This window comes from Rhopalosiphum padi, chromosome 1, assembly GCF_020882245.1.
Source record: "Rhopalosiphum padi isolate XX-2018 chromosome 1, ASM2088224v1, whole genome shotgun sequence".
Classification (NCBI taxonomy): domain Eukaryota; kingdom Metazoa; phylum Arthropoda; class Insecta; order Hemiptera; family Aphididae; genus Rhopalosiphum; species Rhopalosiphum padi.
This window is the reverse complement of record NC_083597.1, coordinates 5,171,774-5,189,848: the sequence shown is the minus strand read 5'-3', so window position 1 is coordinate 5,189,848 and position 18,075 is coordinate 5,171,774. Positions and strand designations below refer to the sequence as shown.

At 31.8% G+C, this 18,075-nt stretch overlaps 1 protein-coding gene and 1 long non-coding RNA gene across 4 annotated transcripts in view; one reads left to right on the top strand and one right to left on the bottom strand.

The window, feature by feature from the left end:
• The window catches only part of LOC132922036 (uncharacterized), a 30,511-nt gene extending 25,163 nt beyond the window's left edge, over nt 1-5,348 (bottom strand). Inside the window, exons 1-2 of the long non-coding RNA XR_009660983.1 lie at nt 5,162-5,348; nt 4,902-5,045 (exon numbers count right to left, since the gene is read on the bottom strand). This is a non-coding gene — a long non-coding RNA (uncharacterized LOC132922036). The remainder of the gene's footprint in view (nt 1-4,901; nt 5,046-5,161) is intronic.
• A 114-nt stretch (nt 5,349-5,462) lies between these two features.
• Nucleotides 5,463-16,109, top strand: LOC132921845 (protein phosphatase 1 regulatory subunit 3B-like). 3 transcript variants are annotated; one of them, XM_060985110.1, is made up of 5 exons: nt 5,463-5,994; nt 6,938-7,167; nt 9,116-9,932; nt 10,942-11,751; nt 13,958-16,109. In XM_060985110.1, exons 3-4 carry the CDS (start codon nt 9,411-9,413, stop codon nt 11,704-11,706), a joined length of 1,287 nt encoding a protein of 428 aa, XP_060841093.1. In that variant the 5' UTR covers nt 5,463-5,994; nt 6,938-7,167; nt 9,116-9,410; the 3' UTR covers nt 11,707-11,751; nt 13,958-16,109. The 3 variants fall into 3 exon arrangements, with proteins under 3 accessions (XP_060841093.1, XP_060841244.1, XP_060841169.1); XM_060985261.1 differs by having other exon boundaries at nt 5,464-5,994; nt 9,512-9,932; XM_060985186.1 differs by lacking the exon at nt 6,938-7,167 and having other exon boundaries at nt 5,464-5,994; nt 9,512-9,932.
• The last annotated feature ends 1,966 nt before the right edge of the window (nt 16,110-18,075 follow it).

The following is an 18,075-nucleotide window of genomic DNA, read 5'->3' as shown; positions in this document are numbered from 1 at the left end:
TCTACAAAATTGAACTAACTACAAAAAATACACGAAGACTGTAAAAAAACATAATTTTTCAGGTTTCGTGTAACCAACATTTTTTATTCGGATTTTGTTTAATTCGCGTGTTTTGAAAAAAAATCATTCGGATTATATTGGTTATAGGTGTTTGATTTTTTAAGGGGGTTTAGCGGTGTTACGGGTTTGAGTTAATTCGGGTGCAAAGCCCTGGATTTATTACTAAATATCTTTTTTTATTATTATTGTAAACAGAAGTGTTGTCTGAAAATATATATAAATATAAATATTGATAATACCAGTGGAGTCGCTCTGCTAAATATAACGTTTAGAGCATATTTTTTCATTGAGTAAGGCACTGTAGTAATAAATGTATTCAATTTGAGTTAAATAAAAAATAACTGTATACGAAGTACGATAAATATATATTTACAATCTGTATCATTTATACAATAAGCAAATGTGATAAGTAGCAGAGGCTAACATAATTTAAATATGACATGATTTACATGAGGAGGGAGACTATCCATTGACAGAAACCTTCATAGCATGATTACTCAATTAATTCACACCATCGTCTTTTGAGACGGCGTGGAGGGTTGTCGGATAGCGTGTGTGACGATAGGTGTGAGATGAGTGGATTTGGATGGTGTCGTAGTTGCGCATGAAATTTGGTATAGTAATTTTTGGCTAGTTGGTCAACTATGTCAATTTTTAGGTCTTTATGTAGTCCTTTATTTGTTATATACCATGGAGCTGAGGCTATAAGTCGGAGAGAGATTGATTGGAAGGCTTGAGTTGATCGGATTTGGGAAGGTTTGGCGCAGTCCCAGATTTGCATGCCGTAAGCCCAGATTGGCCTTAAAAGGGACTTGTATAAAATTGATTTTGTGTGAATTGACATTTTTGACTTGAGTATAGGTCGAATTAAGTGTAGACGATTATTTAGTGTTTGACGTTTAGATTTTAGGTGAGGGCCCCAGGTTAGGCGTTTGTCAAGTTTGAGTCCTAGATATTTTACTTGAGAAGTTTTGGGAATGTCAACTCCCTGCAATTGCAGTGGAGGGGAGATCTTACTTAAAATTTGAAGAATGAAATATTTTTTTTTACTAAAATTTGATTATACACAATATTTACATAGCAAAAAAAAAAAAAAAAACATTGTTAAACTATTAATCAATGCTCCGATTGTTTTAATTTTGGTACATGTTATTGTACTTAATTTTTAATTTAAATTTAATATTCTGTGTTATATTTTCGTACTTATTGGACTATGAAACACATTATTTTTAATTTATAATTAAACGGTATTCAGGTTTACTTGTCACTGTTAATTTAGATAATAAAAAATGCATTATTTATTATCAATATTACATAAATCTAAATCCATAAAACCAAAATTGTGGTCAAAGATTAATTTTATAGAGAATTTAGATCATGCTATTGACTAGAAATCGGAGAAAATTCGTGAATCTTTTATTGAGTATTAATATTAAAAGTATATATGTATTATATTTAGTTCATTTTTTTAGAATTGTATTAATTTAAATACACATTTAAACTTAAAATATAAATATAATTTGCAAAAATATCAGTATATAATTTAAAAAATATAACTTATTTATGTATGTTTATTATTTGTGATAACAAATAATATTTTTGATATTTGTTAGTCATGCCAATTTCAAAAGATTTAAATTATTATTTCTGGAACATGTGTTTCGGATGACTGGGAGTAATTTATTCAAGTAGTTCAATCGTATATATATATTATATATATTTATGTTAATTTATTTAAATACATATTTTTTAATGTTCTGAATTATAGGCGCTATTAATGGACAGTTTTCTTCATATAAGAAGTATTAAATTGTATTATAATGTTATCAATTTATCATTAATCATACACCAACGTTTCTTTTTATTGTTAATTTATTATTTGTTTCATATTGTTAAATTATTTTAAATAATAATAATAATAATAATAACAAAAATCATTCCGAACATAAAATCGAAAAATTTAAGTTTTAAACCGATAATTAATATGAATTCCTATGACATAAAAATTATTCAATATACTTTGACATATACGACATACATATTGTAGTTTTGTTTTGTATTTGCCTATATTTTTACTTTGATATTTACTGATTTAAAAGCAAAATTCAATTATTGATATCCAATTTTTGTGGTTTGTATACACATTATATAATATTATATTCAAAATACCACTAAATTATGTAGTTAGCAGTAAAAAAAAATCTAGAGATAAAAAGGAATAACAACATTAATTTTTAATTATTTAAATGTAATTTAATAGAATCTAAATGGCCAATTTTTAATATTACAAACAAATATTTTAGCATTATTTTCAATTGCACGTGATAGATAATCGATATTTTATTTTGGTTATTGATTAAATTTAATTTGTTTGAATTATACTATATAAATAATACTATTTTAATTAACAATTGGTACATACTAGAATACTAGATAGAATAAACATTAAAAAGTAGTTTAACGAGAGAATAGAGATTGTTGGCATGCTGAGAGGTGTTTCTTTAAATTTAATATCAATAACTTAAAGTTATATCTAAAGAGGCGAACTTTTAAGACTATTTTCAGCGGAACTTTGTTTATAATATATATATTTTTCATCTTATAGGTGCAGATACTTTATACTGCAGTAGTGACGAGGTTTATTTAAAGTTGTGTTACAAAATTATAATTTTTATATAAACATCTGTCATTGATTTTTTTTCATCACAAAATTATTAATTCTATTAATTAAATTAGGCAGATTTATAAAAAGCAAACTAAAAATGTAGATCTTTGGATTTTATGGTTAAGATATAGATTTTGTCATGCATGATGTTGTCCACTGTCACCAATTTATTTGTAAATCATGTACTCATTATGTAAATTATTGAAAAGTAATTTTCCCGTTCTTCATGACAGAAATAAGATTAGGATGGCAAACTTCATGTGTAGCCCTCCTTTTGAAATTTTGACTTCGATCTTATTTTTTTTTTTTATAACAGACTGGATAAGGGATAAGGATTTGTAAGATTTTAGAGCCATTTTAAAGTCTATACCTCAAAATTGGGTAGGTTCGCGACAGGAACTGGAACCGTACCGAAAAGACTAGGTTTTGGAACCAGAACCACACCGATAGTCGATACCCTAATTTACATTAATTTATAAACCGGAAACGTCACATTTTTGTAAAGGTTTTTTACGATTAATTTCGATTTTGTAATAAATTAAATAGTATAGTATAGAATATAGATTTATTATGTGGTAATAATAAATAAAAAGTAGGTGATATTTTAAAATTTGAAATACCAAATACTTATATAATAAGTGGTAATACATAACAATTAAAGTATATACTAGATATAAAAATTAAAAAAAAAAACGAAAAGGGTTGTTTAAAACGGGGTTATGTGCATTAATTGATAGTGTTAACTAATTGTTTTACTTATTTTGTTTTTTCTTTTGTCCTAAACAATTGGTAGGATATCTGGTTGAAAATTGGTATTGACCTGTCATAATTAATGCCAATTGACTACTAATATCTTATAATATTTTTTAAAAAATCGAAACACAACCAAATTTTTTATTAGTACATTATCGTTTTAATAAGTTCCTTTTAAAACGCCATCGATTTATTAGTGATATTTATATATCCCTGAGTATAGGAAAACATATTTAATATAATTTGTAGTCAGAAATAATTTTTTTTTTTTTTTTTTTTAAATCAAACACAAAATACCATAATGGAGTTTGTATGAGTCGTTCATCTATCCGCGTATGACACACACATAGGTCCATACAACAACATGTTCTGTTGCACCTCTACAACAGCGACAGGACTCTTGAGGAGCCTTATTACGCACACTGCGGAGGTAGTGTAAAAATTTGACAACATAGTTTTGATTTTATATTCCAAAGCAGAATAATTTTCTGAGTATTTTGATACATAAAAATCGAATTTAGGGTGAGTAGTTTATGAGTTATACGTATTTAAAGTTTAGACAAGCGGTTTGGAGTGATACGGGGTTACCCCGCAAAATGTTTGTCTACTACTCCGCTTGTCTCTTAGAATACTTAGAAAATTATTCTGCTTTGGAATATAAAATTAAAACTCTATGTTGTCATTCAAAAAAGTAAAAAACTTAAAAAAATATAAGAATAAAAAATATTTAAAAATAGAATTTTTTTAATAAAAACGTTGTCTTTTTAACAACTTGAAATTATGTAAAAAACTGTTTTCAAAAACATGAATGATTTTTGAAATAATGAGTGTTTTATGATAAAAGAATCACCGTAGATGCCAGGACATAATCAAAATGTGAACAGATTAACGAAATATTTAATATAATATTTTTAATACAGATTCATCTCTACAATGTCGACATATGCATTAAAAAAAAAAAACCTTTTCAGACGCTTTATTTCTAATAATAAGTATATGGTGATTGAAAGATAGTTTAGAGTCAAATCTCATCCCAAGATCGTGCACTGTAGAAACTCTTTATATCCTGCAAGGCTGCAAGGATAAATTAAATTGTCTATGCAATCTTTTTAAGTAAAAAGTGATTTAGCATTTTAGCCATACAGGTATTAAATATATTGAAAATTAGTGTACTGAGTGTAGTATAGTACTTACAACTGCACTCACGACGATAATAGTGGATAATTAATATTCAGAATAGTTAACCTGTATAGACCCAAAGGTTTTTTTTTACTGAACCATTTTACGGTAAATTTTTTTTATTTTTTATAATAATAAATTCCAGAGAAAAGTAGAAAAAAAGGCTTTTTACTCAGTGTTTAAATTATTCAACATTATTGAGTATTACGGTAAATATAATGCAATAATACATTAATTTTCAAACCTCGACAGACGCATTGTCACCTAATGGGTCGGCGACTCTGAGAAAGCTTATTAGACGTCGTGACAGACGGACGGCGTTCGCGGCTTTTGGTAGAAAAATTGTAATCGTTACATTAGACAACGATTTCGAGTTGTTGAGAAACATCTGTAATAATAACGGTGTACATTCAAATAGGTAACATAAATAATTATACAATAATATTATGACGTGTACAACTATATGTCTATATATATATATATATAACTATATCATAACATTACAGTCGCAGGTTACACCGCCTAACCGTCAATAGGACGGTGTTTGTTATTAACATCTGAACGGTAAAGGCTGCAGTACAACATTACATTACATTACCGCACTTAAATAATCATATACACCGCACAAACGGTTGTTGTTAAAAGGTCCGATCGGAAATCGGCGCCGTTTTTTGGCGGGGTGTGTTGGAGATAAGAGCCCGTCGCGGTCCGTAACAGCGGTGGTGGTGGCGGCGGAGGCGGCGGCGGAAGCTATGGTGGTGGTATCGCCGTTATCTGTGGTTCTGACCGATGACGACGACTATATCTACTACGACACGTTCAGTCGACGCTTCGTAGCACAACGCAACGCCTGCAAGTTCACAACGACTGTTGAGACTCGCCAAAAAAAAAAAAAATCTGACGACCGTCCGCCATGGTTCGGTTAATCAGTGTCCGATGCATAATAGTTGCACATCTGTGATTTATTTTTTTGTTCATTGATCTCGTTTAAATAATATTATATTATACAATTCTGTAAAACGCAACATTTTTCCGTCAAACAAAAATAAACTAGATTCACTTGTTTGTTTTTTTTCGATTTCGAATCCAAACCCACAAGCGCATCACGAGAGAGTTACCCAAATCAACGTTGTTATTTTAATTATTATCGAGCTGAGCATTCTGATGAAAACAGAAACGCTACAGTAGCCCACGGATATATAATATAATATACTACCGCTATATTAGGTATATTATTATTACTGCTGTCGTTTGAACTTGCGCGTCCGAAAATCATTCAAACTGTATTGCAATCAGAAACTCCACACGCCGACCGAAGAAACGGAGACCATACTGCAGTAAGTATTTTTTTTAAACATTTTTTAAATATATTTTTTTATCGAAGTCGTTCATTAAAAACGCAATATTAATATGTTAATCGTTATTGCGCGCGTTTCGTTTCCGCGGGAGGAACTCGTCGCAAACGGCAGCGAGCAGGTAATCCCGCCGTTTCGTTAGCACGAGATTATTTCAGTAAGGGAAAAATGATTTAATTTTAGAAATCGATTCCACGCATTCATGCATAATATCGATTTTAATCTTCGGCGCGTCTGTAGGTTAGGTCATACGGCCGTGTGTATAGGTACCCGACGATTATCATATACCCACGCGAATGCGTAGTTTTATCGCATCGTTCGGTTCGCGCGGGCGACGAATCGTAATATTGTAATAATGACATCAATTTAATGTAATTAAATTATGATATATATATATTTTTATCGTCATTATTATAGTTATTGTCATATCTCTTAGTATGTGTGTGTCCTCTCGCCGAGACCGCCGAAATACCTCACGTAGGCGACTGTTCGATAAACGCGCGTCATCTTTCGACCTTATAATATATATATATTGTCTGGCACTGGTCCGAGTTTATTTTCGGCCGTGATCTTTTGGCGAAGGGCAAAATTATAGGGGGACTTTTTACTCTGTTTTCCCCCCGACTTGCAGACGATATGATTTTTGTAGTGTGAGTGGGAGCTAGAATATGAGAGAATCTCGTTTTTGATGCTTTTGGCACATTAAACTTGTGTGTACGTGATTGCGTGGCTGGCCAATATTAATAAATCGAGCGGTTTTTTTTTTTTTTATCTTTGCGTTTCGAGTCTCGGAAACAACGAGAGATAACGGGCCTCGTGCCGTCGAAGTAAAAAACCGACTCTGCCCTGATGTACATATAGGGCCGCATAATTGTGCAGATATGTATTTTCGTTGTTTTAAATGTTCGTGGTCGGTTTTCAACAGGTCATCTGGTATCGGTTATAGTGATAGAGTAGAATGAACGCGCACCATCGGAGATCCATGATGCGTGTCAGGTACCGGGTGTCGGTTCCGGACGTGACGGTTCTCCACAAAAGGAAGCAGACTCCACTCTTAAGCATTAGACAGCTATATATCATTGCAATTAAAAAAAAATTATAATACCACATTTTTTCCAGTTATCTAGTTTTACCTAGAAAGCATCATCTTACCTGGTAATCATATCACTATTGATTGTTTCATTACTATAATATAATAATTATATCTATGTCATGTCCATTGCATGCCCATTTTAACGGATATATCGTTTGCTTTTTGACACAAACCTCTTGTGATATTCCAACTTGTGATGGCTTACACCTATATTGATGCAAATAATATTTCATTCCCGAATATAAATCTTTTAGTTTTTGAATTTTATTATGATTTTTTATAACTTACGAAAACACATTAAAAATAAATAACTTTAAATAGGTACATAATATTATTTGAGCACATATCTTTTCACATACGATATAAATATATAGATTCTTAGCTGCAGGTCCTTATTGAAATATAATAAATGCGTCATAATTTAAAGCATTTTTTATTTAATATTTTTTTAACAAAACAAAAATACCACGTTTAAAATATGTTTTAAATGTGATGTATAACTAAGTTGATTACCTATATTTGTTGGCACGAAAAAAAAACGTGTATCTATTATAATCATACATATGACTTATTATTTAATTATAATTATATAGAATCAATAAACCATCAGCTATACAAAGCTAGCCTAGGTCGTGCATTTTCAAGACGGAGGTTTGTGTGCCTTTATCTGGACACCCTTTAACCCAAAATAATGAATATTCTATACATAGATTAAAATGTTATAATAATAATGATAAATAATAATTAAATGTGTTTTGAACACGAGTTTCTTATACTATTAGATAAAACATATTTTATACATAATACATTCAATAGGTATTTAAAAAAATATGTACGTATTATTCATATTTTTTTAGCGACTTAAAATGGCTCGTTCTATGTAGGAAACTGTTTTTTTTTTTTTTTTTGGAAACAATATTATAATTATGTTAATATATATTGCTATAAAATATTTTAATAATATTTTTATTGTATCTATTCTAGTTAACCTTTTGAAAATACCAATACATAGATAAATATCGGGACAGGAAAGTAATATTATTAATTATTATTATATATTACATATTGTACTTTGCAGATAGATAGGTACTTATTTGGTGAAAATCTTCAAAATTTGATACGCTTTCCTGAAAAAATAAAACTTATTGAATATAAGTAAATTAAATATATATCCATATAAAGTTATCTATAATTTAAGTGGTTATCAGCGTGTTTTATTATATCATCCACACAAATGAACTTGCTTCGTATTGATAATAGCTTCTTATTTTTGACCTTTGAGTCGTTAGTTCGACGAACATTCACTCGGATGTATGCACAAGATATATTATGTGTTATCATTAAGTTATTACCTGCTAGAAAAAGGCAATATGTATATAAATAACATTAGTATTATTTTTAGATTAGCTCAACAAATTAAACACAATACTGATAACTTTTTGCGCAATAATTATTTTTTATTGGTGCTAATTAAAATTAAGTATAAATGTAAATAGTGCATGGCCTATTGTTGGATTGATGGAACAAAAGTGAATGACATTTTTGTATTTTATACATAATTTATTTTGCTTATTAGTCATATATTTACGATAAATTAAAGGCAAAAAATTTCCTGTGGATGTTTGGTGTGACAATGAGTGATAGTTTGATGAGCTACTTACTTTCATATATTTTTATTTTTGAAATATTTCACTAAAAAATAAGATTTTTGTTTGCTATAAGAAATGCTTTAAGATGCTATTCAAACGTGTGGTATATCTATCACAGTCGATTCCTTTTGAGCTTTTGTGTCCGTCGTTGGGTTGAAAAGTTGCACGAGATGTTTGAACGTGCGGCTTTCGCATGCTCCAATTAGGGTAACTTTTTTCGGGTTTATAGTACTGTTGAACGTCATTGTGTCGATGTAATCAATATTAGTGTTATCGCTAATTATTGGTGTTGCTAACATTACTGTATTTGTGAAAATATTATTGATTATTTATTTTTTTTTTTTAATTTTCTGTTTGCTAGAAATGCCAGGACTCTATATAGGTGTAACAAATTAACATTTTACCGGTCGTAAATTGCAGCAGCGCCTGCCCGCCACCGATGCGTGGCCTCTATGTACTTTAAGGTCTCCGCACACGATATAGAACATATATTACTATATATGTGTATAGAGGGTGTTTGGTCGTGTGTCGCTTGTGCTCACATATCCGATATGTGGTACCTTCGACTGATATGTCACTGTATATCTTAATACATGTAAAAATAATTGTATTACGCCTGTCGTAATAAATTAAAATATATTATTGTTTACGATATTATGATGACATATTATAGTTTACATTATTTACCCGTGTTTTCTGTGTGTTATAAGATCGTCAATAAAATGTGTTTGCCGCTGTTGTTTTTGTTCGCTTATAGGTACCAAAGTCCACGTAGATCACCCTCTGCCATCAGCACAACAGCCACCGACATGTTAACCGAGTGTTGTGACGTCATAGTGGCGCACAGCCCACCGATCTACAGCGGGCCGCCACAGGATCAACTATCCGTGCTCTACCAGAACTTCCGGTTGGTCGTGAACCAGAAGCAACAGTCACCGTTGGCGGTACGCCGATCGTCCTTTTCACCAACTCGATCGGACGACAGACAGTCGTTGGTCAACAACTTGCCGAGCTCCAGCAAACCTCGCAGACCATGTCTTGTCATCAGGGCCGATTCGGAGAGCAGCATAGGATCGTCGTCGTCGAGTTCGTCATCTGACGAGAACGAACCGTCTAGTCCGATCCGGAGAAAGAAGAAAGTCGTATTTGCAGACGACCGAGGCCTGTCTTTGACTCAAGTAAGTGACACTCATCCGTAGTTAGACAACATTACAACTGAGTCGTGACGCATAAAACTTTTTTAATATAGTACTCTTACAATTTTTCCCCAAATAAATAAATAAACTTAATTATATAAACTAGATAACTTTTGAACGTGACTTTTCTCGCATCACTCGACGAGCCATCGGTTATATATTCATCATTATTATAAACTTAATAATATAATATAACGATTGATTTGTATATTGTAATAAATTATTAAGTTGTAACTCGTAGGTTATCACCTATCGATATATTTCGGATGTTGCGTGTCGTCGAATACGATGACCCGAAACTCGTGTGGTAGAGTAATCAGTACGATATATATAACCATGTACGAGACGTGATTTTCTTTAAATAGCGTAATCGTCTTGTCGTTTCATCAAACATAATAATTTATACTCTACAAAACAGTCGACGGTTATCAGCTAATAATGTATAATATTCTCATTATTTTAACAGTTCGAGGTGATTAGGGTATTGAATAATGTTTAATAGACATAATTTATTACCTCGGTAAGCTGAACAGGTACCTACCGTACTACGACTGTTATGTAATGTTATCTCAATTGCTTGATAGGTTTGTAACTCATAACGTGTGACTCGGCAGGAGTTACTCGATAAGTTAACGTTATTCCTCTATAGGTAACGTGCGATAGTATAATTCCACAAAACAACGTTCTTTTCAATATTTTAATAACAACATGAAACTGGAAAAATATTCATAATATTGACTCGAGAATTGCCAAGTTGAATAGTTATTAAGTGTACGAACAAGTTCTTATTTGCGGTAATTTTAACAAGTGGGTATTGCTCAAAATTTGTCAATAAACGTTCTGTTAAAATCATAATGTTTACACGAAAATACCGCAAACGCTCGCCCATACACGACCTTAACTCAGCGTAATAATAATAATAATAATAAAAAAAAAGAGAGAGACTCTAAAAATCGCTGAAGACCTAACACGTTGATGGTTATTTGCTCAGGTGCGATTGATGAACGAACCGTCGAACCAGCCGCCGAAACTGATGACCGCCAAACCGTATTTTCAGAACTTAACGCAGTCGGCCGCATCGTCGTCCTCGTCGTTCCTCCTCCAAGCGGACGCCGCGACCAAACAGACGGGAGCGGCTGCGGACAATTTGCCGCCGCAGTGGAACCTGAGGTTCTCGCAGCCGGCTTCCAGCTACGTGGACTTCCGGAAGCGGTTGGACACGGACAACGTGTCGCTGGAGAACGTGATCGTGCGGTCGCCGGACCGGCGGATAGTGGGCACGGTCAAGGTGCGCAACCTGTCCTACGACAAGCAAGTGTTCATCCGGTCCACGCAGGACCGGTGGGCCGAGCACTTGGACACGCCGTGCACGTACGTGCAGAACAACGCCATGCTGGGCGCCGCGTCCAGCGGTCCCGCGCCGAGCGTCGCGGCCATCTACGACACGTTCTCGTTCCAGTTGCCGCTGCCCGTGCACGCCGCGTCCATGGAGTTCGCCGTGTGCTACAAGAGTCCCGAGTTCGAGTGTTGGGACAACAACGACGGCCTCAACTATTGCGTGTCCGTGGGCGGCCCGTCCAACGGCGGCCCGCTGCCGCCGCAACAGCAGCTGCTCCAGTCCGCGCTGTCGCCCGTCCTGGTCTCCGACTTCGACCTCCACCCGAAGCAGCCCGTCCACTATTTCGGCGCCCAGTCCAGGCAGAACTCGTGGTCCGCGTGGCGCGACCAGAAAACCGACGCGTCCGCGTACTGGTGAACGTTCCGTCCGCCGCCTGTCAGCCATAGTCCGCCAGTCTAAAATGTGAGTTCATGTTTTTATTATTATTATTATTATCGTCGTCATCGACAATATATACGTAGTACATATCACCTTATCACCCCGCGCCGATTATCCGCGATTATAAGTCCCCCCGCCCGGCAGTATATTTCATACACCTGCAGTGGTCTTCAACCTTTTTGGACTCGCCATCCACATAATCTTTGTAAAAAAGCAAAAATTGTTTAATGCTTTGCAGTAGTACTATTAAAACTGAATACAATACAACAGTTATTTTAAATTGTATTTTTATTTATTAATTTTCTAAGTTTAATAATTAAAAAAATATTTTTTACCTTATACAATTTTTATTTTAAAAAGAAGACTTATCGGGACCCAATTTTAAAGCTTACGCGACCCACCAGTTGAAGACCACTGTCGCACACGACGGGACGTTACGAACAGGTTAATACCTATATATCTCGTTTTTTTCGTTAAGTTTTTGTTTTACGAGATTTTTGTAATACTACAGTTGTAGTGTTAAAAAAAAATCGCTCTGTATAATATTTATGCATAAATGCGATATTATAATCATTTTGGGTTCTCGATAGCGTAGTTCGTATACACACCTAACGACGGACATGAGTTTTAGCGCACCTACTCGCTCGGAAAACACATATTATTATAACAGTCTTAACCGAACATTAATTTTTATTTATAGCCCCGTGGTAAAATAAATAATCATAAAAATGGCGCTTTGATTATACCTATAACGAATTAATGTGTAATATTATTATAATACGAAAGGCAATGTATAGGCAATAACAGCGCTATCGGATAGCAGTGTGTGTGTGTGTGTGTGTGTGTGGATGATTTATATTCCGATTGTGCGTGCAATTTAGTGTACGTATTTAGTGTTTACGACGCTGTAATTACTCGCTTATTATAAGTGTTTTGACATCTGCACTGCTTCGGTATTTCAAATCTGGGCCAACTTGGAAGGAACCATATTTTAATAACTATTTCACTCGTTTTTGTTTTTTTTTTTGTTTTTGGCGCCACAATTCACATGCGTGTATACATGTAATGACGAAAGAAATATTAAAACTCAATTAAAAATAAACTGTTTAACATACATTTTACATGTTCATATTATATGTGACTATGTATAACAAAGTTACAAAGTAACAAAGTTCATGGTTATAAGCCATCTGATGGTATTCGACTTGGGTTTATATTTACCAATAATAATTTGCGTAGGTATTTATCAACGTTTCGACGATTTTAGTTCCTTTTTTTCTGAAGGTTTTAATAAATTGCGATTATAATTTTGGTAATATACGGAATAAAAATAATTATATTAATCACCATTAAACGAGCCAAAAGGAGTTAATTATATTTTCTATCAATCGATTAATTTACTAGGTAATAGCTTATTTTACGACAAAAAGTTACCTATATTCGGTCGCTAATATAATATTATATTATTGGATGTACATACATTATTGTAATTTAAACATTTAATTGAATTATCGGAATAAACTATTTGTGTCATCTCAAAATAAATAATTATAGCTACAATTATTGTATGGCAATTTTATCATTAGACCGCGTAAAGTGATCATATTCATATAATAAAGTCAATAGCGTTCATTTAAATATCACATGTGTATTATTGGTTCATAAGATACCAACATATTGAGTCCATTTCACTGTAATAACAACAATTTTTTAATTAACTTTGCGAACCATTGGGATGAATAAACGTACATAAATAGGTATTAGTAATCGATTTAAAAATATTTGCGAGAAAAAATTATATAGCGAAACGTTGGTAAATTAGTAATATCAATCACACTCGTGTAAGCTGCTAATCGGGTCTCAAAGTTCAAGGTACATATTATTATGATTATTATTATTAAATATAATAACATATAAATAATATATATATATATTCACGTATACCATTTATCAAGGTTAGCGTACAGATGAATACATTTTGTTGGGATATTCATTTTTTAGCTTTCGTGTTCTTATCAATGCACCATAGCCAATGCACTTTCCGGTAGCGCGCGATTCTCGAAGTTCGAACTGACCTTGGCTGTCTATTTTTGTCCCGTCCCGTCTCCACTAGTCTGCGTGTAGGTCAAGCTAAGCGAACCATTTTACTAGCGCCCACCGACCCGTGTGACATTTTTTTTTAAATTTAACATAACGCATGCATTATATGTTCTTGTATTTCTGTTTGCAGATTATGGGATTTTTTTTTAATTTCGAAAAAAAAGCTGCAACTTTGACAAAGTTAAGCAGTGAGAACTGTACGTTGCTCATCCAAAATATCATTATTAGTCGACGTGCATGACCGCGTGTAAATAACAGATTAATGTTAAGTAAAACGAAATGTATACGTTTGTTTTTATACAATTTTTGAATTTTTATATAGGTACCTCTATTTATTGTTTTAGATTAAGCTTATTCGAAAAAATTTTATTCATCATCACATTTTTTTTAAATAGAATATTATATCAACGAACTGACAATTTTTTTTTTATTTAATAAAAAAAAAATAAATAAACAGTTATAAATCAAATACTGTAATCTAGTGAAATCGTTGATTTGATATTTTAACTTATTTCCTGTTTTAATGTATTGAAGTATAAAAAGAAGAAATGTTAATCTTAAAACTAATTTATTCTTAATCTTATTATTATTATTATTATTATACACATATTATATAAACATTTTTTACGTTTCATGAATTTTACTTGTTGAATATCATTGTATTTTTTTTTTTTATAATAGAAAGTGATATTGTGTAAATTAAAGACTAAATGGCCATCTCATAAGACTGATCTGTACATATATATTATAATATTCGTATTTTACTTTTCTTGTTGTCACGGAAGACCCGAAAACTTCTGTTTATTATTTTCATTTTGTATAATTATTTGTTATTTATTTTTATTACTACTATTTTTACTTTTATTTATTATTACCCACTATTATTGTGTTCTCTCAAATCATTTACCAACCCCCATTTTAAGTTTATAATAATCCTAGTGTTGTCCGTTTTGGCGGAACTACCCTTCTTCAAGTACACTGTAATATTTTTTTTGAGATGGCCAAAACCAATATTTTAATTTAAATAATTGAATTGTTAAAAAAAAAAACTCGCGTTTATTTTTATTTCATAGAAAATTGTTTAAATCTCACCCTTACCACTATTCTGCCCCAGCTCCTTCCACAACTCACGTAATAAATATACAACTCGCTATATATTTGTCCATACACACTTATATATTTATAGCGTTTAGTTTTTACTATTATTATTTATTATTATTATTATTTATTTTTTTTTTACAATATTTATGTTTAAACTAACATTTTGTTGTACAGATACAGCGCATTGTATCAATGTAGGTAACCTATACCTAATAATAACGGTTCATAACGCAGCAGTGCATAGTATATATTATAGCTTTTATACGCGCGAGTCCTGTTTATTGTTATTGTTATTACTCATACGAACCGCATAATCATTATCCATAACTATTCCCCTAAAACAAGATCGTGATGTCTAGTCGTTTCGATCGCTTGTAAATATCGTCTCATCGAAGTTGAAATAAAAAACGAAAATATAATTAGAAACTAAATCTAGTCATTAGCTTATAATGCTCGATTAAAAACGCGTTCCCCCGTATATATGCGAACCATGACATTCTGTAGGACGCATTGCTGCTTTATGTGTTCCCGTTTTAGACCGAAATATTGTTTATGTATTTGCAAACACGTACTTTTTTTTTTTTTTATATAAAACAATATATATATTATGTGAAAAATCATATTGGTTTAGTCTTTATCGAATTTAATTTTACATCAATATTGTTTAGTTATAATATTATGTATTGTGTATTATATTAATAATTATATGTAGGTATATTATATTATATTAATAACCATTGTTAAATATATCATAATCATATCCATAGAGTATAATATTATTTATTGTTTAGTGATGTATAGTTGAACTCATTAGTTGGATGTTTCCATAAGTAGTCGCTCGAGGACTGTGTAAATATCATATTATTGTAATATCAGATAGTAATAAATAACTAACATTATAATGGTATAACATTGTATATTATTGTAAAAAAAAAATCATAACCATTAATTTTTAACTTTTGTGATTTGTATATAAATTATTATCATCATCATTGTAAGATTATCTCTATATTATTATTATTGTTATTAAATATTTATTTTATTTTAATTATTATATAATAAGATATATCAATCAATCGATACGCTAATCGATTTTTAAACGCCGATTAATGTACAATATCCATTTTTATGTATTGTGCAAAGTGAATTGTAAAAATAAACAGTGTTATTTTTGGATATAATATATTATTTTTGTGTAACAGTATAGAATTTGACCTATGTTAAATACCTGCGGCGGTCTCCTAATAACATCACCCGCGCCATCATCATTGCATTCAATATCAGTAATAATTATCATCATCACCGAGTTCAGAGTTGTAGTCGTCGGACCGAACGAGCGGTCGTGTGTTGTAGTTCTGTTTCGCTGCACGTCAATGGTGTATACACACATCGATAATAGTATAGTGTCCATCATGCTATTGATTGCAATTTATCGGACTTCAATTGCCGCTGCGATTTATCGTTTTTCGTTTTGGCGGATCCACAAAACCAATACAGATACACGCCCACGCGCGATTCTGTATATTATTATACACGTCATACGACGTGTAATAACACATAATATTATGCTTTCTGGGTCGACGACGATCGTATATGCACATCGTTTATGTTTGCCCATTGCAATGGTATATTTAACATTTTAACGGTATAGGTATGATCAGGGGCGTATTTAGAAATGTCTTAAGGGGGGGGGGGCACAAACAAAAAGTTCAAATTTGCATACGCGGGGCATAGAATTGTAAAATTTCTCATATAATAAAAATTAGTATAAAATACGGTGAACGGGGGAGGCACGGGCCCCATGTGCCCCTCCCTTAAATACGCCCCTGGGTATAATATTATATACTGTAGCAGTCAGACGAACATGATACGACCGTATACGGTTGCTGTACCTATCTATACGAAATACATATATGAATGCATAATTATTATTGATGACCTAATGATTTATACGCTACTCGTTCGGAATTATACACCATGCCAGTATAATTGTTTAAGCTATTAGGCACCTATTTAATATTTTTCATTTTTTTATTGTATTAATTTTGGGCCCGGAGTTTTGTGCGTGTGTGTGGGGGGGGGGTTAAGTCTCTAAAATATACCACTTTAACCTGCGATCTACGAAGAGCTAAAAGTGCTTTATTTCTCGTTCTCTGTTTTTATATAGGCTATTATGTGATAAGCACTGACGATTATGAAATATTCTAATTCTATTAAGTAATTTTAGAAATCGACCGACAACAAACTATATACAAACATATTTTTAGTAACGTATAAAACTATAAAACCATAAAAACGTAAGACTATATACGTATTGTAGATTAAAGCTGTATATTATAGGTGCAGCCAGATGGAATCGTGATAATGTTTCTATGATTCATTAATCTATAGTTGCCAAGCTGTTTTAAATCAAAAAATGTTAATGTTAGTAGGCAGTCTTGTAAAAGATATTTTTTAAAAGCATTCAAGTATAAATACAGATTTTTATATTGAAAAGTATTTAAAATATGTATTTAAATACTCAGTACAAAAAAAAACGATTTTAGTATGATTGCAGTATATATGAATCTATATAATCCAAACACAAGTATTTATAGATACTTTAAAATACATTTGAAATTTAAAAATAACATTTTTCGGTACCTTATTATTTATCAACAAAAATATGTTAATTATTTACAAATAAAAATAAAACTTTCACCAAATTCATATTATTTTATATTTTTAATATGGATTATATTTTCCGACTTAAATCACAAATTCATTATTCAATTTTTTTTTAACATAATTTCATTGACAATACAAAATATGTGAATTAAAAATGAAATAATAATAAAAATTACTATTTGATTTTAAACGTAAACAGATACTTTGAGAAAATAACTAAAATACTTTTAATGTTAATACTTTTACTCAAATACTTATTATAGTACGTAGGGAGGAATGCTGTCACTTATAGGTATCTTGGTAATTATAGCAGGACGGCAAATGTCCACAAAGCGATACTGCACGTTTCGCTGATATTTTCCTACTGTTGTAGTGAATGATAAAAGTCTAAAATGATGGGCACAAGAATTATTTTCACATTTTTCATTCACATCGTCCCGTCCCGAGATCTGCCCTATTTCGACGTATTATTTAATGTAT